Source organism: Centropristis striata, chromosome 13 (genome assembly GCF_030273125.1).
Source record: "Centropristis striata isolate RG_2023a ecotype Rhode Island chromosome 13, C.striata_1.0, whole genome shotgun sequence".
NCBI lineage: Eukaryota > Metazoa > Chordata > Actinopteri > Perciformes > Serranidae > Centropristis > Centropristis striata.
The window spans coordinates 17816046-17840357 of record NC_081529.1 but is presented as its reverse complement, the minus strand read 5'-3'; the positions used below and the strand labels follow the sequence as shown (position 1 = coordinate 17840357).

The window sequence follows — 24312 nt, the reverse complement described above, 5'->3', positions numbered from 1 at the left end:
GGCGCTGAAATCCCTCATAAAACCTATATCATATTTTGTACACTCTAGGCAAAAAACACATGGAAAATCATAAATTATTAAATAAAAAATAATAAGGCTTACAGAGGAAACCTAATTTTCAGAAAGCTACATTTCTTAATTCAAAGTAATCTTTTAAGTTGAGTTAGTTTTAGTTTTAGAAAAACTAAATAATATGCACCCAGAGACGTTTGTCTGAAGAAATCTATTACCAAAAGGATTCTTTTATTTTTGATTCATTTAATTATTATATCACTAATTATAGTAACTATAATGTATCTTTTTGTAAAATTTTTATAACGGATTTTTTTTTTTTTAAATACGGAAAATAAATGTAAAGACCGACGTGATAGCATGCTAGCATTCCGGTAATTAATTAAAAAATAAAACTTTTGTATTTGCCAAAGGTACTGAATCTCGCTGTGACAACGGGGATAGCATTTTTTTTATTCGAACCTGATGAAACCTAATTTTGGGATGTTACATTTTGGATTATTAATCAAGAATAATTATGCTTTGAAAGGTCGGTATTGTATAACATCTTCACCGGTGGGGGCGATAGTGAGTGTAACGCTTTCCGCCGTCACTTCATTAGAAGAAGAAAGCCGGAAGTAGTATCTCGTGCGCATGGCGCTATTTGGGAATTTATTCAATTTCTGACTACAAAACCAACTTTAATCTCGTTTGGACTATAATATTTACCGACGAAATTATAACAGTAAACAGGTAAGTTGGTTTTGCAGCATTTAAGTTGTAGTTAATTGTTGTAAGCGAACGCTAGCTAAATCGCTAAACAACAACGTAACTGTAACGTCCATTCATTTCTCTACCGGTTAGCCTGCTAGCATGCTAGTTTTTTAGCTTGTTAATTGCATCGCAAACACAAGAGAAGTATTAATTTATAGTTATCAGAAACTTTTAACTGCAGCTAAATTTTAGTCTAACTTCCAACCGAGGGAAAGCATATCAAAGCTTGGCGAAGAGATAGTTAGTATGTTGCATGGGGCATGTTATCTTTTGCTAAGTGCAAAATTAGCATTGGATTTAGTGGTAATTTAAAGTGTTGTCAAGCAAAACTTATTTAAAGTTAATTAATTTTGTTGGTACCATGTTGCACCCTCTCTTTACATTAAAGAAAGATAGGTCGGCATTAATTATTTTTTCTAAACATGTTTATTGCACATTTTGTTAATTTACAAACGGTGAACAACGTAGAACAAGAAGCAACATACAAGAAAACAACAACAATAATGATAGCAATAATGATGATGAAAATAAAATTAATAAATAAATAAACTGGAAAAAGCATCGTGGTAGAAAGATACATAAATGGAAAAATAAGTAAATAAATAAATGCCTATATCTATATACACAGACACACAGATACATATACATGTCTGTAAAGCTCTAAATGTGTATACTAAAGGTCGACATTAATGTTAAAGCTCAAATATTGTAGCATTGTCCTTTTGGTGCTGGATCTCATTCATCTATTGGCTTTAGTAATAAACGAAGCATACTAATATTCATGCACATATGACCCTTCTTTTAGTTCTCTACACAATGGAGGCTGATCTGTATGACGAGTTTGGAAACTACATCGGTCCAGAGCTGGACTCTGATGATGATGAAGATGATCTGGATGCAGATGACAGAGATGTTGACGAGGTAAAACAAAATCGGTGTTAAGTTATTACATGGTAGTACATAGGATAGTTTAAGCAGTATGTGCTCACATTTCATGGTGATAATGCTTTTCTCATGCAGGGAGATGATGATGAAGATGATGAGCCTGCTGATGCCGATGAAGACACGCCGGGAATGGAGGTTGTCCTGCATGAGGACAAGAAGTACTATCCTACCGCAGAGGAGGTTTATGGGCCCGAAGTGGAAACTATTGTCCAAGAGGAAGACACACAACCTCTTACAGGTTAGAATCAAAGACAAGTATAGCCTGCATTACTGCGCTACCTTATCCACATCCTTTCACATATTTATAATGGTGTGTGATGGATGCTGATAAGACATATGTTGTTAAGATAATCAAACAAACACTTAAACTGTTTTCTCTTTACTGCAGAGCCCATCATCAAGCCTGTGAAGAACAAGCAGTTCACCCTGATGGAGCAGGAGTTACCTGCCACAGTTTATGATATGGAGTAAGTGCTCTTCATGAATATGCACATGATTTTTTGTGGGGGGTTTTGACCTAAAAAGTCTGTAAATGCAAATGTCCATCCAGACTCTAACCGGTACAACAGCACTCTTCTCAATCTGGTGTAATTCCCATTTACATGTTTACATGTGATGTCTCTCCTCTCTTTTGGCAGATTCCTTGCAGATCTGATGGACGGTCCTGAGCTAATCCGCAACGTCACCCTATGTGGTCACCTTCACCACGGCAAGGTTAGAGCCTGCTTGACTGCTGCTCCTGGCTCAGTTTCTCTTTGAGCCGTGTGTTTCTACTTAGGGCTCCTCTGTGGCATTTTGCCAAAGAGAACATGTGTTCCTAAGATGAAATATTTAGAGGGATAGAAATGTTTTGGAGCATATGCTAATGACATGGCTGCACTTTAGACTCGTATGTGGCTCCTGGGGATCTAATGAATTTGTTTATTCTGTACAGACCTGTTTTGTGGACTGCCTGATTGAACAGACGCATCCAGAAATCCGGAAAAGAGATGATGTGGATGTGAGTGTCGACTGGAATAATAAACACATCTTTGCTATTTACAACACTTAAATTCTGTGTATGACAGTAGAAACTAACACGACGTTTGACTTTTTTCAGCTACGATACACAGATATCCTCTTTACAGAGCAGGAGGTGAGTGGTTGTTTGGTTTGTGGCATAATTCATTTCCTCTTAAAATACTTTAGGGTACCACATTTGAGAATGGTACATGGGAATATGAGACTCAAAAGTGTAAAGTTTAATTTAACAACTAGACTTTATCTTTTGAAGCGGGGAGGTTGCAGGATTTTGTATCCAGAAAAGATTATTTTCAGAAAACTAGCTTTATTAATAAAAATATGTTTCCCTTGCTATTTTTTTTTCCAAAGAGAGGAGTTGGTATCAAGAGCACCCCTGTCACAATGGTCCTGCCAGACTCCAGAGGCAAATCCTACCTTTTCAACATCATGGATACACCAGGTATTGTGTACAGCTGAATGCTTTGTTTCCTGCATTCACGGTTTTTCTGAATCGCAGCATAAAGTGATGTAAAATCTTGTTTCTCCCTCGAAGGCCATGTGAATTTCTCGGACGAAGTCACGTCCAGCATCCGGATCTCAGACGGTGTCGTCCTCTTCATAGACGCAGCAGAAGGAGTAAGTCATTTATTTATTTAATTATTTTAATTTCCTAATCTTGCACCCTTTCTGGAAATATGTTAATGTTCTTTGACCTTGCCAATAACTTTGACCTTTTGTGTATCTCTGCCAAGGTGATGCTGAACACCGAGCGTCTGATCAAACATGCAGTTCAGGAGCGTATGGCCATCACCATCTGCATCAACAAGGTGGACCGGCTCATTGGGGAGCTTAAACTGCCTCCCACAGATGCTTATTATAAACTTCGCCACATTGTGGATGAGGTCAATGGTTTGCTCAGGTAATACTTAAAAAATAATCCACAGCGGCAGAATTAATGGCTTCATGTGATGTAGCGCTACATATTGATTGGGAAAAAATGACAAAATCAGACACTTAATTGTCATTTCTCTGCCCTCTCAGCACATACTCCACAGATGAGAACTTGGTGGTCTCTCCTCTCCTTGGGAATGTGTGCTTCGCCAGCTCTCAGTACAGCATCTGTTTCACTCTGGGCTCCTTTGCAAAGATCTACTCAGACACCTACGGTAAGACTCTTCAGCATGTGCTCCTATAAACTGGCATTGACGCATCCTTTTCTCATCTCGTGCCTAATGAAGTCAGAGAAGTATTAAACAACTCCTCTCTCTTTGTTTGCAGGTGACATTAACTATAATGAGTTTGCTAAGAGGCTCTGGGGAGACATTTACTTCAACCCCAAAACGTGAGTAATCTTGGATTGAACAGAATTCTGTTTGGAGTTGAATTGTTTCTATATTTGTGTTGGAAATATCTTAATGGTTCATGGGAATAAACACATTTCTACATTTAAATAATTTTGTATTAACATAATAATTGCAACCGTTGTTGTTGTTGTTGAAGTGTATTTAATAATTTTTTAGTAAAGTATTTATTATCTGTTTAGCACTTCATCAAATTATTGTTGGTGTTAGAATTTAATTTGGATTAAAGCTTTTGAATAATCATCCTGAGCGAGCCTCATCATCTGCATTGAAATAATCCAACCTTTAAGCTTTCTGCAATCAATACAGTTAACATTTGTGAAACAAACAAGTGTTTGAACATTTTATTTCAAATATTTAAACAATAATTTTTTTTGCTATTTTTAATAGCAATGTCTCCTTAATTCAGATAACTCCCCTTAAAAGTATGTGTCCGTTCTTGGTACAATTACATCAGTGCTTCATGCTTTGATAACAAAATTGTCTTTTAATATAATAATCCAAATCGTGCCTGCAGCATTAACTACTCTAATGAAGTGCAGAGCAAAGTTTTGGTGAGCAGGAATATGGAGAAGTGAGATGTGGGGTGTCATATCAATGGAAATGAGATGACAAACTGTCTTGTAGTTAAGGATTTAAAATCCACTCGCCGCTCATGCTGATTAACAGTGCATCTATAAATGCACACATCTATCACATGATATCTTTCACTTTCTTTTCTCCTGTTCAGTCGCAAATTCACAAAAAAAGCTCCCAGCAGTAACTCTCAGCGCAGCTTTGTGGAATTCGTCCTGGAGCCTCTCTACAAGATCCTCTCTCAGGTTGGACACATGTTGCATACATTTCGTATAACAAGACAACACAGCGGCTACCTCGATACATCCGGGCCCCACCAGGCTCTGGCTGTGTTGCAGACCTCAGTGTGTAATCCTCTTTGTGTGTAGGTGGTTGGGGACGTGGACACGTCTCTCCCCAGAGTTCTGGATGAGCTGGGGATCCACCTGACTAAAGAGGAGCTGAAGCTGAACATCAGACCCTTACTGAGGCTGGTCTGTAACCGCTTCTTTGGAGAGTTCACTGGTACGGCTTCATTTGTTTTTGTCCTTTTTATTTTGATTGGGTTTATATATCATTTTGTTTTTTATGTAGAGAGCTATTTTTTTAAATAACTGTACACAATTATAAGCAATAGAAGTAATTTTAATAATAGTTTTTTAATGTGGTTGGGTGCTCCTGAAATTCTCCTATTGGTAATCTCGCTTCAAGAAAAGCAACAATTTACGATATGATAGTCTTGTTTTATCGCCTGAGCCTGTTCTGCAGAGACTCTATGAGGCACTGTACCTGTCTTGACTGCTTTTAAATGGTTGTGCTTTGGTAAACATTTTAAATCAATATAAAGTCGAGCATAAATCTCCTCCCCACAGGTTTTGTGGACATGTGTGTACAGCACATCCCCTCACCACAGGAGGGTGCCAGGAACAAGATAGAGCACACATACACTGGGGGTCTGGACTCGGACCTGGGGGAGGCCATGGCAGAGTGCGACCCTGATGTGAGTATAATGCAGGCAGAGCAGGAGTCTCCTGTTTATTGGCCAGTTTGAAGCCGATACGCCAGTTAACCGCAAATGGCTGCAATCTGTTTCTAGTCAGAGTCAATAGTGTTATTCCATCTGCTCTTACACATTAAGCCAAGAGGTGGTTTGTAATTGGCTTGAAATGAACGAGCTGTTAAATAGCCAATTTAAGACAATGCCGGACATTGATCACAGTTTTCCAAGGTCCATTAAAGGTCCTGTGCCTTTTGCCTCAAAGCCCTCCTTTATTTCTTCAGGAAGAACATTCTGGTGGTAAGACTTTCCTGCCCTATTTTCTGTCTCTCTCTCTTATCCTTTTTCCTGCTCACCTCATGCCTCTCGCCCCTCAGGGTCCTTTGATGTGCCACACCACTAAGATGTACAGCACAGAGGACGGGGTTCAGTTCCATGCGTTTGGCCGGGTGCTGAGTGGGACCATCCAGGCAGGTCAGCCAGTCAAGGTTTTAGGAGAGAACTACACTCTGGAGGATGAGGAGGACTCCCAGGTCTGCACTGTGGGTCGTCTCTGGATCTCAGTTGCCAGGTGCGCTGCAGGGGTTTGGTTTCAAGTTTGTACTGTCAGAAATAATCAATGATAGTTTGATTTAAGTCTTGCTATTTCATCCACATTTGTAGGTACCAAATTGAAGTGAACCGAGTGCCGGCTGGCAACTGGGTTCTAATCGAAGGTTGCGATCAGCCGATCGTCAAGACTGCCACAATCACAGAGCCCAGAGGGAACGAAGATGTAAGACATCCCACAGAAATACCACTGAGAACTTTAAGAATACATTTTGAGAAGCGGCAAAGCTGACATTTCTTATTTTCTCTGACAGGCTCAGATTTTCAGGCCTCTAAAGTTCAACACAGCATCGGTCATAAAGATTGCAGTGGAGCCTGTCAACCCGTCAGAGCTACCGAAGATGTTGGACGGACTGAGGAAGGTCAACAAGAGCTATCCGTCTCTCACCACGAAGGTGCAGTACTGGGTCCAAGAAGGCATTGTAGTGGGATTGGAAAAGATGACAAGCTTGAAATACTAACTAAGGAATCGATATCCGTGCCTGTGTAACAGGTTGAATAGAATACTGTGATTCCTTAACCTTTAGCATACTCTGTCTTGTCTTTTCAAACATGAAATTTGTTTTTCTGTGTCATTCATGTTTAATGACATTTTAGTTACTCTCATTGTATTTAGTTTTAAACTAGTTTAGTCCACTGCTTTAGTTAATTTTCTTATTTTTGTCTTTAAAATGTGTTCTGTTTTTATTGTAAAGTACTAAGTAACTGTGTTTTTAGAGGTTCTATGTAAATAAAGTTTATTCATCTTTTTAGATAACCAAGTATTGAATGAGATTACACAAAATTTAGGACATAGTTGCCCATCAGCTAGCCTTCTAAAATGGTTATCTGACGGAAACAAGTACAAATTTGGATCCTAAAGGAAGGACAAATGTGAAAGGTAAAAGCTGATCCCAACAATTTATGTGTAGCTTCTCTGTTGCTTAAATCATAATTGTCCATTTGCGTGTGTCTCTCTTTGTCTTTCAGGTGGAGGAGTCTGGCGAGCATGTTATCCTCGGGACAGGTGAGCTCTACCTGGACTGTGTCATGCACGACCTGCGCAAGATGTACTCTGAGATTGACATTAAAGTAAGTTACAAAAAAAAAAAACGCCTTTACTTGAAGGTCCTGCACAGGAGGGGAGCCTTTGGTTTTTTGTGTGTAATTGTGCTCATCTTTGTCCACAGGTTGCTGACCCTGTTGTGACTTTCTGTGAAACCGTTGTGGAGACGTCATCACTCAAGTGCTTCGCTGAAACACCAAACAAAAAGTGTGTATCAAATATAATATTGTTAGATCTTACCTTCATGTATATAAAAAATGTTTATGTTAACTGAGTTTAAATGTTGTAACTTGTCACCTTTTATGCTGCTTTGGCAGCCTTGGCCAGGTATCTCTTGGAAAAGAGATTTTTTAATCTCAAAGAGACCTTTACCTGGTTAAATATAGGATATATAAAGGGGTTTAACAAAGTCTTGAACATTTGGAAAATGCTTAATTATAACCATTATGTTCTCAAGGTTAATAATATTTATGAATTTGGATATACTTTCTTGAAAATTCTTGATTTTGAACATAGTCAGATGCTCATTTCAAAACTGGTTTTAATATTTGAAATGAAGCAATATACTTATTTAATTGTTATTATTATTATAACTCAATAGTCACAGCTCTGTAGTAATATTCACTTAAAGTTTTTCATTTCCTGCATAAGCTGTTATTAAGACTTGTAGATGTTCCATTTGTTGTTGGAGAATTAAGACTGTGCAGCGTTTGGAGTCACTGTCAATGAGTCCTTCCCCTCGGCCGAGTGTCTCCCCAACCCAGAATAAGTCATTGACAGCTGTGTGATGTGATTGACAGGAATAAGATCACCATGATTGCTGAGCCCTTGGAGAAGGGGCTGGCTGAGGACATAGAGAACGAAGTGGTGCAGATCACGTGGAACAGGTAAGATGTAGAAGATCTCGCCATCTCACACACACACACACACACACACACACACACACACACACACACACACACACACACATATTAAACTTTAAGTGATCTCTTAATTAATTGGGATTATATAATGTGCCTTCCATGTTGGACATATCTGTAGATTCCCCCATTTCAATCTGATATGGCAGTAGTCTTTTTAATTCCTCCATATATCACAGCCATTCTGACCAGTCATTCATTTTCATTATTCCCTCGGTTAGCAGGGATAAAGGAGCCGGCATGTAAGAAGGATGATTGCTTCTTTAATTAAATGCCCTTATTGAAGAAGGTAAAGATATATAGAAATGCCCAGAGCTGAAATAGTCATTTAAAAAGTTCAGTTATTGGATTTGTGGGTAATATTGCTTAATCCATAGGTGTTACCCAATTTTCTTCAAGTCAAAACACATTTTAATTTTAAAGTTGGACATGGAAAGGACAAGCAAGTGCTGCTGTTTGATAACAGTGCTTCAAAACTGGTGTGTTGTTTTTCATTTATTTTTTATTTCTTTAGATCTCATTTTCTTTAGAAGTTTTAAATACTGTCAGACGTGACAGTAATCGTGGATTTTTGCTTCACAATGTCAGTTTAAAAGGGGGCATTAAAAACCCTTGCATGTAAGAAATGCTAAATATAAAAGCAATGTCCATTACTGATATGTAACTGTATTTAAATATTGTGAAACAGACGTACAGTAGAGGTTTCTGTATTTTATTTTTTGAGCAGTAAAGGACAACCTTCAGTACATTGTGACAAGTGTGTTCTCATTAAAAATCCCTCTCAAATATTGATCAGTTCACTCACAGTAATTGAATCATGCACTCAAAGCATGCATGAATTTTCCCGTCCCTGTGACATGACGAGCATGTGTGTATGTGTGTGAGAGTGGGTGTGTGTGTGTGTGTGTTCTGCTTGAGAGCGGCTTCCTGTCAGCCCTCAGCTCATCTGTTAGGCCATCTGGACCCAGCAGTACCAGTGTGGAGTAGCAATGCCAAAAAAGTGACACACTTCACACGCCATTAAACGGAACCTTCGCTCTACTCCTTCTCTTCCATTAACCCCTTTGCCCCCCGATCAACCAATCTCCTTAATGTTCCTGCTGACACAATGAGCAGGCCTCCTTTCAACCAGTGGCTGTTCTGTTTCCTCATGGCAGGAAGAAGCTGGGAGAGTTTTTCCAGACGAAGTATGACTGGGATCTGCTGGCTGCCAGGTCCATCTGGGCCTTTGGACCAGACACCACGGGACCAAACATCCTTGTAGACGACACGCTGCCCTCTGAGGTGAGTTTTGTACCACCCAGGCAGGTGACTTACAGCTAGAAAGTGTAGTGTAGGTTTATCCTCCAAATTTCTAAAATGAGAATTTGATAAAAAAAAAAAAACCAATCCATCAAGTCATTTTCATCAATTAAATCTTGTTACATTTAATCAAAATACACTGTTTAGAGAAAGCTAAAGAAACTAAAGCTTCCTAGTAGAATATTGGTTCATTTGGTTCAGAAAAAAATTCACTAACTACTATCAAGTGCTTCAACAACTGTTTAGAGTCACATTGAGCTGGGGTTAACATCTATTTTCAATTTGGATAAAGTGTTTCTGATCCTAACTCTGGAGGTCTTCCTTTTTCTCCGTAGGTGGACAAGGCACTGCTCGGCTCAGTCAAAGACAGCATCGTTCAGGGCTTCCAATGGGGCACCAGAGAGGGGCCTCTGTGTGATGAGCGTAAGTTCCCTTCTCTTTCTTTTTTACCCTGAAACATTTTAGTAATAAAACTTTTTTTCTGTGAACTGCCACTGGTGCTGGATTTTCCTCTTCAGCAGAATGTCCAGCATGGTTAGCATTATGCATTGTGCACGGGGTAAATGTATTTTCCCTCATCAGTGTTATGTTTCCGTAACTCAATCTATCTTCTGCCCATAGCCATCAGGAATGTCAAGTTTAAGATCCTTGACGCAGTCATTGCTCAGGAGCCTCTCCACAGAGGAGGAGGCCAGGTCATCCCCACAGCCAGGAGAGTGGTGTACTCCGCTTTCCTCATGGTGAGATCATACTCCCTAAGCCTATTCTTCTCCTCATCTGCCATTAACTCCTCCAGACGTCATTTTCATCTTCACTTCCTTTAATGTTCCATTACTGTGATTGCGGTTTGGATTTTGCTGACGTGCGATCTTTTTAATTGTAGTGCGATACCATTCCTCTGTCACAATTTTGGCGTCTTTCCTCATCTCCTTTGGCTCTTTTCACTCTGCTCTCATCATAAATTCATGGGTCAGCTGTACATAGGATGGCCATACAGTTTGTCCAGGCTTTTGTCCTCACTCTAATGTATGGTCTCCCTCGTGTCGCAGGCCACTCCAAGGTTGATGGAGCCATATTACTTTGTGGAGGTTCAGGCTCCAGCTGATTGTGTATCTGCTGTCTACACGGTGCTGGCTCGAAGAAGGTTGGTATCAGAGATAACGCTAGACTGTTTTTTGACAGCCATTACAGCCATTTAATATACCAGAACAACTACCAGACATATGCTTTATGTAGTCATACAATAGCCTACATTTAATGCTTGGAAGCAGTAATATTTGATGACCTGCTGCAACACCTGCAAAAGAGCATCTGAATGATGCAAAGCATTCGCTGATCACGTTCACACATTGCATTTTAGTTTTTTATGTGCTCCAGTGTTTTCCCTGCTGTGTTGTTTTGTCCATTTGATTGACACTCACAGAAGCGACAGGAGGCAATGTGAAGTGTGGGTGTATTTATTTGTGTTTTAGAATGTAACTGCTGTGAAACAATCAAACAATAGCTCTTTATTCCTCTGATTCACAGCTTTGTTCTCGCTAACGCCGCTCCCTCTCATTTACTTTCTAACTCTCTCTATCTCTGGCTGTTCAGCCGGGCAGGAGCAGCCAACTCTGAATGCTGTGTGTGTTTACAAACACTGACAATTGCTACACATTATGTATTTAGTGGATTTATTTATTTATTTGGCACATTTCCCGCCGGACATTTTTGCCATTGATAATTTTATCTGCTGGACAACACTTTCTATCGTCAAAAATCAAACAAATACCCTGGTTGGCATCATCTTTATGCTGAAGTTTTTAAAATGTGGGTCTGTGTTTTTCATCTCCCAGGGGTCACGTCACCCAGGATGCACCTATTCCAGGGTCTCCTCTCTACACTATTAAGGCTTTCATCCCGGCCATCGACTCCTTCGGCTTCGAGACGGATCTTCGCACACATACACAGGGACAGGCCTTCGCTCTGTCTGTCTTCCACCACTGGCAGGTAAACAAAACCAGCTTTCCTTTCAAATGAACAGAATGTAGAAAATCGGCAAAGAAAAATGTATATTAATGCGCATTTCCATCCATGACCGTTGTTGTGATTGTTGTAAGTTGGGGCATAATGAGACAAACAGACTGTCCTGCCTATTCTCCAGTCAGGTGCCATTAAACCAAATTAACATTTCAAGAATTATTGGTTACTCTAGCTGTTCATCTTTCTGTCAAGAGATCCTATTCTAACTGGATTTTAATAGAAGAGATGGGTGATAAAATTCAGAATCCTGAAGCTAATTTGAGGCTTTAACAGTCAAAATCAGGCAAAGCTGGTAGATATTTTATTATATCTAAAGTTACAATCTTTAAAGTGCAAATTCCTTTTTTTTTCCTATCCCTGGACTGCTGCTCAAGAAAAACCCACTTGGTTTGCCTAGCTGGCAGCTCATTAGGGCTTCAAGCTAAACTTGCATATTTGCACAAAATGATTTTTTTCCCCATCATCTCCGCTGGATACACACTAGAAAGGGATTTCTCCACTTTTGTACACTTGAAAAAGATTAATTGTCGGTGATACCTTGAGGTGGCAGTGCATCTTTAAAGAACTTCTGGAAATATAGAAAGAATTAAAAACAAAGCTTTTAACCAAAGGGAAATGGACACAATCATTTAGTTTGCAGTTCAGATGATGACATAATTTTGTCCATAGTGTTGGTCTTCCTGTTGTTAGAAGCGGCATTTATATGGTTATTAGTATACTATTATTATGTTTAAAAGAATTATCAGGGCACTTACGGATCATAAAACAGGTGAAAATTTTTTACAACCACATACAGTAAGAAGTGCACATCTGAGATGCATTCACATGTCAGCTGTTCAGTCAGATTTATTGAAACTGCAAGTGTTACTATGTTTCTGTAAATCATTATTTTAACAAGCAGAGTCACAGGAAGTTATTCTGATGCCTAAACAAACAATAAATTGGTCATTTATGATAAGCACTGTGAACCTTGCAAGTTTTGTTTTTCAGATTAAAAAACGCTCTGTTCACAAATAAGATCAGATTTAGATTCTGTATGCCTCCTTCACCCGTACATAAACTCACATGCACAAATACAGTCACACGTTTACTTCATCACATGCAACAACAACTGTGGCAGCTTGTGCAGCAGAGTGACCAACCTTGTGCACATGTCTGCCACTCTGGCTAAATTGCTTTTGATGTGTAGTGTTGAGTCATTAAGTTTTAAATATAATGTCGCCATCCCTGCCTGCCATGTCTGACATGTGTTTGTGTCTGCACTCTGCGGCGCTGTGTCAGTGAAAATTAACTCCACTTAGGGAGGATTAATACTTTACAGAAAAGTAATTCATCTGGAAGAAAGGAGAGGTTTCCACAGTGCGAATATTTAATGTTTTATACCCTTGAGGTAAAAATTGTGTTAGACATGAGACAAGACATGAATTATTTATTTACATGCTTGTCCAAACACAGGAAAAGATGTTTTATAGAGTGATCCTTTGGGAACAGACAGAATAAATCAAAACCATTGTTGACATTTTTTCTGACTGAGTCAAGCTTGTATTACCACATGTTTTACAGTAATGATAGGGCTGGGCAGTTTATAGAAATGTACAGTTTCTTTGCTGTTGTTTTGTCATTGGACCTTTTTTTTTTTTCAACTAAATAAAAAGCAAAGCACTTACTAAAGCAGGATTTCCTCAGGGATTATTCCTTATTTTTATGCCAGCTGGAATAGACCATTCTATTTTGACTTCCTGTCATCATTCAGTCTAGCGTGATGATTTATGTCTATATCAAGATGCCAGTCCTGAACAGAAAACTTTTTTCCCACAAGACATCCCTGGGGTCCAATACCTATCACCTCCCCAAATCACTTTCTAAAGGGCAGCTCCAGAGTTTATACCTGATACAATCAACACTCTGAATCTCATCTGCTCTGGGCTTCAACAAACATTATTCCTGTTAGCACATATCGATTAAACTGCCCTAGAAAATAAGAATAACATGGGAGTCCCTGAACTGTGTTGTTTGCTCCATTAAACTCAAGAGGCAATGTGTGCCTCCCTCATTAGTTTGATTATGTGCTGCCACTATTGGCATGCAAACAGCACAGTGTTGAGTTACTGTTGTTAGCAGCTCTCATCCATCTGTTGACTGGGCTTCAGCCACTCCATTGATTATTTTTTCCCTTTTCCTCAAGTTTAATCTTTCCCCGAGGCTGGGAACGTCTTATTTAGTCCACTCTACCCGGTGTTTTCCAGATGCAGCATCCCTTCTCTTCCTCTTCCTTCCCTTTTTGCATTTAAGGGAGCTGTAGCATACATCCATGAAAATTATATTGCGTTGTCAAGGTCATACTTTGAGCTCTTTAAGATAATGGATTTAGTGAATCATTTTAAAAGCATGTGAACACTTCTTCTAACTCAATGTGCTAACACTGCATTGATGCAGTGTTGGTCACGAACTGAAGGAGTGACAGCACTTGCACTTTGCTTTTTCCATCATGTTGATGGACACACTCCTGACTCGGTAACAATGGGACAGATTTGCAACTCAATCACATATTTGGTGAAAGGTCGAAGTCACTATTAGAAGTGTCCACTCAAGTGGTTGAAGCTCAAAATGTATTGTGTGTTTTATGTTGTCAGACGGTTTCTCCGATGAGGCTCTGCTGGATTTCCTCTATTAATAGCAGCTTATTTTGTCACAATATTGACATTTCTAACTTGATATAAAACTGTAAAAATATCTTTTTTTTTAAATCGAAAAATCTAACATGACAATGACAACTTGTCTTTAATTGGTTCATAGCAGAGAATTGTAGAATGACTGTAGTTAACATTAACAATAATTAGGACTGGGGGGGATCAGTTTTAGATGCATCACGATTCTCTTTATTGATTTTTCTGCATCTGGACATAATTTTAATCAATCATTAATGCATCTGCTGCAGCCTGCCAAACCATTAGCAAATCCCAGAATGCCTTGGGTTTAACCTGTCCACCAATCAGAGTCTTTTTTCCTGGGCGTGTGTGTGAAAGCTCTGATTAAAAATGCATTGCACATTGGAATTGGAAATTTAAATTTTCTGTTTTGAAAAATCAATATTATTTACAACATGAATAGCTTCCATTCCCTCCCTTTCTCTGAGTAAACTAGATTTCATATTTCCTTTCAGATTGTCCCTGGTGACCCTCTGGACAAGAGTATTGTGATCAGACCTCTTGAGCCTCAACCTGCCCCCCACCTGGCCAGAGAGTTCATGATTAAGACCCGAAGGCGCAAGGTGAGCCTTTTGTCTTCCTGTTTATCACTTCACAGTTGTGGGTAGTAAAATTTCCTCTTTTTTTGCACAACTGATCTTGTGTATTTTTTTTGTGTGGCAGGGTCTGAGCGAGGACGTGAGTATCAGCAAGTTCTTCGACGATCCTATGTTGTTGGAGCTGGCCAAACAGGATGTGGTGCTTAACTACCCCATGTAAGACAGCAAACAAGTTTTTCATAGATATTTGGGGAAAAGCTATAAAAAAACAAAACAATATCCATCAAATGTTTTCATATATTCAGGTTACACAGTTATTGTTCTGGGTCTCCCATTGCTATTTGTTAGCTTGTCTAATGAAAAAACCCCAACCAGCAGTTTTAAAAGATCTGTAACAAAGCGAGATCACCTGAATCAATCCTTAGATTGATAAAAAATATGCAGCCTTCGCTGTCACAGGAGAGTTGTTGCTCTTTCCTTTTGGAAAGCAGCTGTCAAAACATTGCATATGTTAATTGTGTCTCACTTTTCTTCTTGTATTTTATTTTTTATATGTACAAATTATTGTTTTTGTAGAATAAGATGACTTGGATGCCTTTTTAATAAAAAAAGAAATTGGTTGTCATGAATCTGGTTCGTCAAAATAAAATAAGTCTTTGTAATTCAAATTAACGTGTCATTTGGTGCTTTCTCAGATGATATAACCCAATCCTCACAATGAGGCTTCTGTAGCTGAGGTATTGAAAGAGTTGGTAATTGTCAGTTGGGAAGCTTGAGTGTAGTGGACTCAATTCTCTGGCAAGTTGGCGCTTTGCTGATGGTTTGAGTGATTGGTGTGTCTGTTTGGGACGCTGTGTGGGCGCTGACTGATGACAGGCTGTTGGAGGCAGGCGGAGAGGAACTAAAGGTTAGCGTCGCGTGGCTGAATAACTAACTCTGGGGGTTCCTCTTGTAGTTGATAGGGGCTCCATGGAAAGATTGTGGAGTAGTTTAACTAAGAACATATCCACATAAAATGTTTCAGAGGAAAATAATCACCAAAAAGAATAACAAATTGGTGTAAGGCTGATCTTTGGTATATTTATTGTCACAGTAATTAATAAATTGGAACTAAGACAAAAGGCTGGCTGCACAAGCACAACTAAATAGTCATTCTTCAAAATCTTTCTCCATTTAGACAGGAGTAGATTATACTGCAGGATTGGTTCAAGAGGTGCTATCTGCTGTGAGACTTGTCTTCATGTGTTGTAACTGATATGATTTCAGGCCCGCAACAGCAACTGTGAAAGATGAAACTGACAGCCTTTCAGGCCTACAGGTGATACGTATTTAATCTTAAAAACGTATATGTTGAGTGGATAATCACTCTACAGAGCAGCGTTTAACTGCACTTCATGATGGATTGAAGAGTGAGTCTAGTCGCGCCTTCAGAAGACTTTGGTGTCGGAACGGTTCAGTCCTTCATCAGTCACCACTGACAATCCTCAGAGTCCTGGAGGTGATGGAGATGGGGAAGGTAAGAACGGGGACAGCGAGAGTCAAAAATGGCTTGAGCTGCTTTGACATTTGGACTGAATGTCAATCCTGGCCAGCGAGAAAAGGGATTTTTTTATTTTTTATTTCAGCAGACATGGGGATGGGGGATACTGTGCCCTTTTTAAATGCTTAGGGGAAGGAGAAAGAAGATTAAGGAATGGCTGTAAACAAGAGTGCACTATTAGGAAGAGGTAAATACAGTGATGACACTTTACTTATCAAGGTATCGGCATGCAGACGCTTTCAGGGTTTGTATCCTCTCACCTCTGCTCAGAAGGCATCTGCTCTGACAGAATGTGATCAACTCAGCACATGTGTTAAGTAAATGTGCACTCAGACGACACAGTCCCGTCATTCCTCCACTGCGCTGGCGTGAGCCGGGATCGTGCCTCGCCCCAGGTGGTGAGACGGATGGCAGCAGTTCTTGCCGGTCTGAACACAAGGCCCTGAAGCCCTCGTTACAATCTGTGGTCCCCGTGCTAAATATAGACAGAAGCAAGACTCTGCCTCGGTATAGTTCCATCTAGGGGCACCCTCCTCCTGCAAGTCAGGCCTTTTCCTGTTTCCCTTCCACCTCAATCTACTCTCAACTGCCTCATCAGTCACCTCTTCCTGCAATGAATCTGTCCTTTGCTCTTACCTCTTTTTCATCTTGCCTGTCTGTCTCTCTGTACCTACACACCTCTCTGGCTCTGTCATGTGTCTATGACTCAATCACACTTGTCTCCTCCTGCTAACATCACAAGCAGACCTTTCCCTCCAGAACATCCAGCCTAAAGTAGAAAGCTACAGGCATAGAGAGCCCAGTCAGGCCATTCTATACTGACAGTCTACTTATAGTGAAGAAGAGGCCATTACAAATCAGTAGTAGATCTGCAGGCTGAATGAAGATGATGAAGGTTGAATCAGCCTCCAAAGGATGTCAAGACTTGTGAATGATTTGAGGCAAAGTGATAGTATAGAGGCTACATTCAGGAATCCTGATGTTAAATGTAATACATTTTTAAGTTTAGTATTGTCATCAATATTGAATAAAAAAATAATTAAGGCTGTCATACAAAGTCTTAGTACGGTATGTCATGAAAATGTTATAAAGGTCACAAAGAAATAAGAAGTCAGAGTATAATATGCAAAAGAATCTTGGTATAAAAAAAAGTATTATGTCAAAAATGTTATCAAAACTCATATCGTATGTCATATAAATGTCATAAAAAGTCACAGTATGTCATGAAAATGTGATGAAAAGTCATAGCGTAGTATTTTGTCAGAAACCACAAAAAACCGTTATACTTTAGTATGTCGAAAAAATTTAAATTTTTAAAAGGCCATTTTTTAAAACATGAAATAATAGGATGTCCAAAACTTGGGGAAAAAACGACCCTGGCCCTATTATAGTCTGTTGATACATATTAATATGCATAATATGGCCAGAAATGACAGAAAAACAGCACATGGGATGTCAAAAAATTTGATGATTTTTGTCAAAAATTGTCAAATTTTAAAATGCCTAAAAATGTGTGAAATGGCCCAATTATGGTCCGTTGATATGATACATATTAGAGCATAATCTGTACAAATATAACAGAAAATCTCCATGTTATGGGATGTCCAAAGTTTAAAAAACAAAAAAAAGTCATACAATAGCATGTTGATTTTTGTCAAAAATTGTCAAATTTTAAAATGGCTAAAACTGTGAAATGCCCCAATTATGATCTGTTGATACATATCAGAGCATAATATGGCTATAAATGACAGAAAAGCAGCATATTATGGGAATATATATATATATATATATATAAATATATATATATATGTCTTTGTAGGAGGGATGTGGCCTGTTGTTTCATAATCTATGCAAGGATATTTGTAACCCTCAACATAAACCATTAATAATTAGTAAACTACTAGTAAGAGCCAGGTTTTTAAATTTAAATCTTAAAGCATTTTTAATTCTTTTACAAATGTACCCTCTCTTAACTTTCTTAAACCCAGCCCTGAGTATATATTCACTTTCTCCATTCACCAAAGAGCACCATATATGTTCTGACATCTCCCTCTTGATAAGTCAAATGTAGCTTATCCTGCAGAAACACAGGAGGGCGCCATCACTGCCCAGCAGGTCAGTGATAATGTGATGTCCGGCAAGGTCGGAGCTGCCCCCCCCCCCCCCCCCCCCCCCCCCAAAAAAAAAACACGACTGTGTGACTCCTGCACCCTGTGGCCCTTGGAAGACAACAATGCTGAATCATTCACGAATCACAGAGATCAGAGGATCAAGAAGTCAATCCATCTAATAGTTCAGAGCTGATTGAGGCTGCACATGCATGGGTGCTTGAAAGAGAAGAGGAGGAGGGGGGAGGCGGAGGAATTTGTGAGCAAACAATCAAGCTGCAAACTCGAAGCAACTAGCTGTTTCAATTTGCCAAATGAGCCATATGTGTTCCCCTGCTCGAAGCCAGAGCAGATTGACACCAGACGCGAGCCCTCACACAGTGAGATGGTAACAAATGGTAAGGCACCTTGGAATCATCTAAATCATTTCCACTAATTTCTCAGCAGGAAGCCCTTTGTGGAATCACAGACATCATCCACTGAAGGATCCTGTGTGCCTCAGTCGTTTCCTTGGAATATGGTTTCCGGCCAGGTGGTTGGTCGTCAAATTGTGTCATTTCTTTTCCCATCAAATGAGCTCATCTAAACTCATTTGAAGCTGCATCCAGGCTTTGTGGAACCCACAGGTCCTGCATATTTGGGGTCCACCACAAACCAAACAATATACAAAGCCAGTTCTGTTCAGAAAATAATCTTGTACCTGCACATATGCCTTTTCGTGTTTTTTGGTCTCTAATGGCTTCTAGCTTTGATAGAAAATAGTATTGTGATGTTGTAATGTAATCCAACTTAGCATTTTAGGGTAAAAGCTGGTCGCCACATACAAAATAACATAACAAAGCTAAAGGAATCCTACATTTTTAAGCAATACTATACAAATATTAGTCCATAAAAATATGATTATGTTGTTAAAATGAGAGCTTAGCTGTCCACTAGGTATGAATATACCATTATAAACTAACAGAGAAGACCATCATCAATAGGAAAACGACTAAGAAAAAAAGTAGGATTACTACAAAACCATAGCAATCTGACCTTTTTAAATAATACTTATATCAGTCTATAGAAATATCTGATTCAAAAATTAAACCTGAGAAGTAAAAATCCAACAAAGTATGATTATACTATTATAAACTAAGGCATAAAAGTCAGACTTCAATTGGAATACTCTGAGAATATAAATGTAGGATTACTACAAAACCATAGTGAACAGTCTATAAAAGTATATGAATATGATTTCAAAATGACACCATATCAACCTAGAATCCCCCAGTTATACATTATAAACTAACACAGACAAACCTGCTTTGGTACTCTGAGAATATCATTGCAAGATCATAGTTAACTCACATTTTTAAGTGATACTATATAAATATTAGTCCATAAAAATATATGACTATGACAATAAAATTAGCTGCTTAAAGTCCCACTAATGATTATATCATTATAAACGAACACCAACAAGACAGGCTTCAATAGGAATACTCTGAGAATATAAATGTATGATTATTGCAAACCCGAAATGTAACTTTAAGTTGATACAAATATTAGTTTATATGAATATATGATTGATTATACATATAGGCTTACTATAAAACCTTAGTAATCCTACATTTTTAAGTCATATCATACAAATATTAGTCTTGAAATGTATAATTATGATTTAATGACACCTTAGCGGTTAAAAATCCCACTATTATGCATTATAAAGTGAAACACAGACAAAACAAGCCTCAGCACAATGAGAATATAAATGTAGGGTTATTACAAAACCATAGTAATGCTACATTTTTATATCATACTATACAAATATGAGTCAATAGGATATATAAACTGCAACACAGACAAAACACAATGCTCTCGTAATATATAAGTGATTTGCTCAATATGAGCTACGAACACGAAGAAAATGTTTTGTTTATAATTGGCTTAATTGCCCTTTTTTAAGGCAGATGTTTATGGACCCAAGATGTGTGACCTGTCGGGCGCGCGCACTGTCAAAGACGTGTACGCGCAACATCCTGCTTTACTGCTCCCCTGCACAGACGGGTCGCCAAGCTTACAGTCAGAGAATCCAGCTGTCACTCAACGAGACCCCCGTTCAGCCAGTGTCAGACTGCATGTGGCACACGGAGAAAACCCCGGGTCCACATAAATACGAGACAAAGACACCTCTGGATGTAGGTGGACCTCCTGCGATCAACAGATCGGCAACTCCACAGTCCACTCCTCCTGCGAGGAAGATGAGGGAACCGAGAGACAATACCGGAGCCAGCTGGCACATGTGAGCGATATTTATCACCAAATTCTGGAGCTAATCACAGAGAAATGAACAAACTAGCTCTTAAGGTTTGGTTGTAATTAGCCGATGCAAGTGCTATTGGCAGCGGAGTAGGTTCAGCCCGTGCCAAAATGACCAGACTATTGTCTAGCATCGCTGTAACGGAATGGGCCCGCAGGAATTTTGGCACCGGTTTTACGCAGCAGACCACATAGTTTAATCGACGTTCCTCGACCGAAGACAGAATAGTGAGGCTGGCATGGACAGAGGATGCTTGCACGCCTCGTAGTGATGCTATGAGATAAAAAAGACATCAGTGAAACACCCTGCTGGTTCCTCCCGAGAAGTAGAGCAGATCATCAACGGCGGGATTCAAGTTTGGACCTCACCAAGTCCAAAACGACCTTCCCCTCCCACAGAAAGGATCATCTTACATCTTAAAGCATCTTCACAGACTCGCATAGCGGTAAGAATTTGTCTTTAAATCTCCAATACTGTAATGATTTCCATGCTTGTTCTTAATGTGGCTCATTTCTAACCCAACGGAAGCCCTGGTGAGAGTGAACGTTGGGGGTCATGGACGCACCATTTGGCACCATAACGCACAGACAACGCTTGCATATTTGTTTGGTTAATTTCTGTTTTAAAGTGCACTGGATTTTCTGTTGGGTTTTTTTGCAAGTGTAGCACGTTTGGGCATGGCCAAGCTGTGAGCAACAAGAGAGCAACTTCTCTGTACAAACGTGCTTTTGTGAAGAAGAAGCGACTGGTGCGTCTAATTGATATAAGCTGCTAATTTGTAGTCCACATGCCTGCTAATCAGTTTTAAATCTAAACACAAATTTAGCCCTGAAAAGGCAATGCTTATCAAGTTTTGAGACAGTCTTTTGTTCTCAAATCATTTCAGCAGGAACATGGTGTAGATGGGCGGTGCAGGGATTCTCCTCGGGATTTGGTTAAATCTTGCAGGAGCTGTTCAAATTAGTGGAAGTACATTCAGACTTTAACATGACGTTATTGGCAAACTCTTGAGATTAATTAAGAATGAATATATTTCAAAAAGCTTTGCCAACTATGCATTTTTAGTTTTGCAGTGATTTGTATCAAACAGAGCTGTAATATTGCATGCACGCTCACATTATCAAAATTGTTAAATTATTTAAAATAGGATAACAAAAGTGCTAATTGCAGCTACAGTGTACAGTATGAATGAAACCTTTAAACAAAATTGTTGCTAAACCAATATAGCAATATCACTTTTTTTTAACAATCACCATTCCAGGTATCAATAATTGCACAATTAAGCATAGAATAATTTGTAACTCTGCATATAAAAACCCTCAGGATTTGATTTATCCATGATGGTGCTCTAGCTCTAATAGCCCTTTTACCTCTCTTACAACAGAATGTGCTAACAATTCCTTTGACAGCCTCCGTACACATATCCCCTGATTCAGTGATTATCGCATCATTTTTGAAGTCAATATATCAAAAGAAAAACCCCCACCACTCAGGGTGGTTAATGCGGGGAGCAGCCAGCATCCGGCATTATTCACCATGATGAGAAACCGTTTCATTGTGCCGGATGCCTTTGAAATATGCCACAGTGGTTTCTGTTTGGAGCATTTGTCAACGGCACAGCAGCAATGGCTCAAATATGAGCCACCATAATGAGTTTCTCCCCTGTGCTTCAGAAAATCCCCACTATACATTAAGTCATTGTGATGAATTTGGGATATTGCCAACTGAAAGCGCTTAGTGCTAGTGAATGATGTTTGCTTTCTGCACAACATATGGATGCTATGCATTTATTCAGAATTTATTTTTTGGGAAGCTGCCAGTAGAAGCATATCTACCGCCATTTGCCCTCCATTCTTTGTTATTTATTTCTAAGTGCAGTTTTGGCATTTTGCAGCTTTGCATATAGAATTAATGAACATTTTCTACATGTGAAACTATTTCTGGGAGGCAATTTATCTCTGTCACCCCAGAACCCTCCCACATTTTACCCCTGCACCCCCCAAAGAGCATTATTTCACTCCCTGAGGATTGGAGGAGGTACCAACATGGGAGAAGGGGAAGTCGACCCCTGTGCTCTCCAGCACTCAGAGAGAGAGATGAGGAGCAGATTCTGTGTGGCAGCAAGAAAATGCCCCATCACTTCAGTTAGTATCATGACCAATGTGCTCCTGTCCTCTTTTCATTTAAAATATACAGCAATTTCTGTATTATTACACTCTTGGAAATAACCACTCTGGCTACCAAGAAAAAGCCATGACTTGGCAGATATAATTGATAAATTGTGCATGGATGTTTATTAAATGATCTGAAGACGTCCTAGAAAAGTCTGAGGAGTGTTACATAGCCTCTTAGCTGGCCAGTAAGATGATTATAACACATCTGCTAGTGTATTTAAAAACGGTATGTTATGCAGCTGTACAAAACAAATAAAGCACTCCAAGAAATGTCTCTCTGGTCAGTAGAGAACAGCAACGTGGATAAAGCTGGCTATTAATTATGCAGCAAATTAGTGTCTCAACTTACAAATTGCATAGTAAAGGTCTGACATTAAGAGCTCATATTAAACATTTCCCCCCTTTATTTTACCAGGTAGTCCCATTGAGATAAAATATCTCTTTTTTAAGAGAGACCTGGTCAAGGCAGCCACTGTCGAAAATCACGACATGATAAAATGCAACAATTTTATCTGCTAAAAAGATTTGCACAAAGAGTGATGGAAGTATTCAGATCTTTAAAAGTAGCAGTACGGCAATATAAAATACCATAAAAATGCTCCATTATAATACTCTTTTTTTTTTTTAAATGGACAAATTTCTGAGGAGGAAGCAATAAAATCCTTTTTGAATCAATAAAATAATTCTTAAATAAATTATGACATTTGTGTCAAATATCTGATTTCTTTACTAAGTAGCCATGCAATAAGCAGGTTCATGCTTCGCACGAGGGTCCTGGCCATTTATTTTGCAATAATGATTAGTTCGCTGCACCATATGTTTTAAATTCAACACTTCTTTGTAAAAATCTTGATCTGAAGAGTAAACCAAAGCTGTCAAATACAGAATAAGTACCTAAATGTGTGCTTAAGTAAAAGTACTTTGTTACATCCCATCACTGCAAAGCATATACTCACAATCTTTAGCATGTTCAGTCCAAATGTTTTTATATATTGTGAAGGAATTTGGTTCCCTTATGAATATTTCCATTAGTCAAGGCCTGATGCACAGCTCAATACAGAGCATTAGAATACTTGGGCTTAAATACCATACTATTGAATACATAACGGCTTATGATAAAAGGGAAATCAATATTGCCATTTACTGTAGAATTTATTATCCTTTTCCCTTTTCATTTCACAGTTAAAAGCAAGAATAACACCCCTGGGGTTTGTAATCAATAATGGTATATTAAATTAAAAGTGCAGTAGATTTCCTCGCAACCTTTCAGATATTGACCCTTTGGGTCGGTGTTCTGTCCCTTTTACCTACCTAAAGTGTCAGTATTTGACAACCTGAGAATGAGACTCAGCAATCACCATTACTTGAGAATGGCGTGCTTCACATTTAAGGGGTGTAAATTACAGGTTTCATCAAAA

General features: G+C 39.0%; 2 protein-coding genes across 3 annotated transcripts in view; both read left to right on the top strand.

The window, feature by feature from the left end:
- Positions 1-604: 604 nt before the first annotated feature.
- On the top strand, positions 605-15438 carry eftud2 (elongation factor Tu GTP binding domain containing 2). The gene is made up of 28 exons (XM_059348723.1): positions 605-744; positions 1571-1686; positions 1786-1948; positions 2099-2177; positions 2349-2424; positions 2645-2710; positions 2810-2845; positions 3082-3172; positions 3266-3348; positions 3465-3631; positions 3754-3878; positions 3991-4054; positions 4804-4894; positions 5018-5153; positions 5501-5628; positions 6003-6196; positions 6289-6400; positions 6489-6629; positions 7204-7305; positions 7404-7486; positions 8080-8166; positions 9357-9483; positions 9837-9924; positions 10123-10241; positions 10551-10645; positions 11337-11490; positions 14687-14794; positions 14895-15438. The coding sequence occupies exons 2-28, from the start codon at positions 1582-1584 to the stop codon at positions 14988-14990; spliced, it is 2916 nt and encodes a 971-aa protein (XP_059204706.1). The 5' UTR covers positions 605-744; positions 1571-1581; the 3' UTR covers positions 14991-15438.
- A 4919-nt stretch (positions 15439-20357) lies between these two features.
- Positions 20358-24312, top strand: part of gjc1 (gap junction protein gamma 1) — a 45169-nt gene continuing 41214 nt past the window's right edge. For both annotated transcript variants that reach the window (XM_059348950.1, XM_059348951.1), the window contains exon 1: positions 20358-21165. The gene's annotated coding sequence lies outside the window, so the exon portion shown is untranslated. The remainder of the gene's footprint in view (positions 21166-24312) is intronic.